At 37.7% G+C, this 1,118-nt stretch overlaps 1 protein-coding gene across 1 annotated transcript; it reads right to left on the minus strand.

Moving 5' to 3' along the window:
• Positions 1-254: 254 nt before the first annotated feature.
• On the minus strand, positions 255-852 carry LOC125811346 (uncharacterized). The gene is made up of 2 exons (XM_049490850.1): positions 764-852; positions 255-690 (listed from the first exon to the last, which is right to left on the minus strand). Exons 1-2 carry the CDS (start codon positions 850-852, stop codon positions 255-257), a joined length of 525 nt encoding a protein of 174 aa, XP_049346807.1.
• Positions 853-1,118: the final 266 nt, after the last annotated feature.

The raw sequence follows: 1,118 nt of genomic DNA on the forward strand, positions 1-1,118 counted from the left end.
CACTATCCTTTCTTTTTGGTGAAGGCTTTTGATAGCTAGAGCATTTAGTCCTAGCTAGGTTATTTGTCACAATCTTGATGTCTTCTTCAAGGCATACTCTGTTAATATTTCGACTGTGATTTCCTTTTGCTCCCATGTCAGTAGACATGTATGTGTGTATGCCAATGTCAACTGCATCTACTTATGGGTCTTCCTTTATGTACTTTATTGATTTACTTGAGCATCTTCATGTGTATTTATCTTCCTTGCCTTGATTATGATGTTGGTACTTGAGCTTTGTCCATGTACATCTCTGTCCCTTGCGATTCCACCACTTGATTTGCTAATGCATCCGCTAAAGTATTGTCTTCTCTGAATGTATGAACCATACATGCATCCAATAACTGCATAATCATGATGATCTTCTCAACTCTCTCTGTAATCTCCCATGGTATTATCCACTGTCTTTGAATAATATTCCTCACAACTAATGAATTTGTTTCAATAGTTACCTCATTCAGGTTCTTCTCTTGGCAGTATTCTAGTGCATCTTGAATATCCATCGACTCAGCCTCTGTATTCATGGCCATCCCTATGCCCTTGACTTTTACAGATATTAGGTCTCCTCCATCAATCCTCAAACAAAATCCATATGAACTAAGACATGGATTGCCTCTACTCGTCCCATTAATATTACATTTCAATTTCTGTCTGGCAGGAAATTTCCATGTAACCTAGACAAATTGTAGCTTAGGTCTATATTCTCTAAGTTTTGCAACTATGCCTTGCAAATTCCACATCCACCATGTAATCCACGAGTATAACACCTTTACAAGCTTCTTGACTATATCCTGAATTTGCATCACCATGCATGTATAGTCAACAACTTCCTCATGCATCCTGACATTCCTCCTCTTCTAGAGCGTGCACATTATAATTGATGGCATAACTCTTAACACAACTTGCAACTTTGTTGGGCCTTCCTCATACATTCCATATGAAGAAATTTATTTTAAATGACAATCCTTTGATTCAAATATATTACCCAATATCTCTTCTTCTTTATACTCTGCGTCTCACAATCTCCCATGCTGACTTAACCATAAATGATCCTTGTGTATTGGCCATCCACCAAGGAA

The sequence above is a fragment of the Solanum verrucosum genome, unplaced genomic scaffold (genome assembly GCF_900185275.1).
Source record: "Solanum verrucosum unplaced genomic scaffold, falcon-dt-bn FXZP01000578.1, whole genome shotgun sequence".
Taxonomy (NCBI): Eukaryota; Viridiplantae; Streptophyta; class Magnoliopsida; order Solanales; family Solanaceae; genus Solanum; species Solanum verrucosum.

What these genes read in the sequence shown, in the direction of transcription:
- LOC125811346 (XM_049490850.1), bottom strand. Translation starts at nt 852, where the DNA reads ATGCATGGTGATGCAAATTCAGGATATAGTCAAGAAGCTTGTAAAGGT. An exon ending in GTGGATGTGGAATTTGCAAG is followed by an intron (nt 691 to 763) that starts GCATAGTTGCAA and finishes ATTTCCTGCCAG; the next exon opens with ACAGAAATTGAAATGTAATA.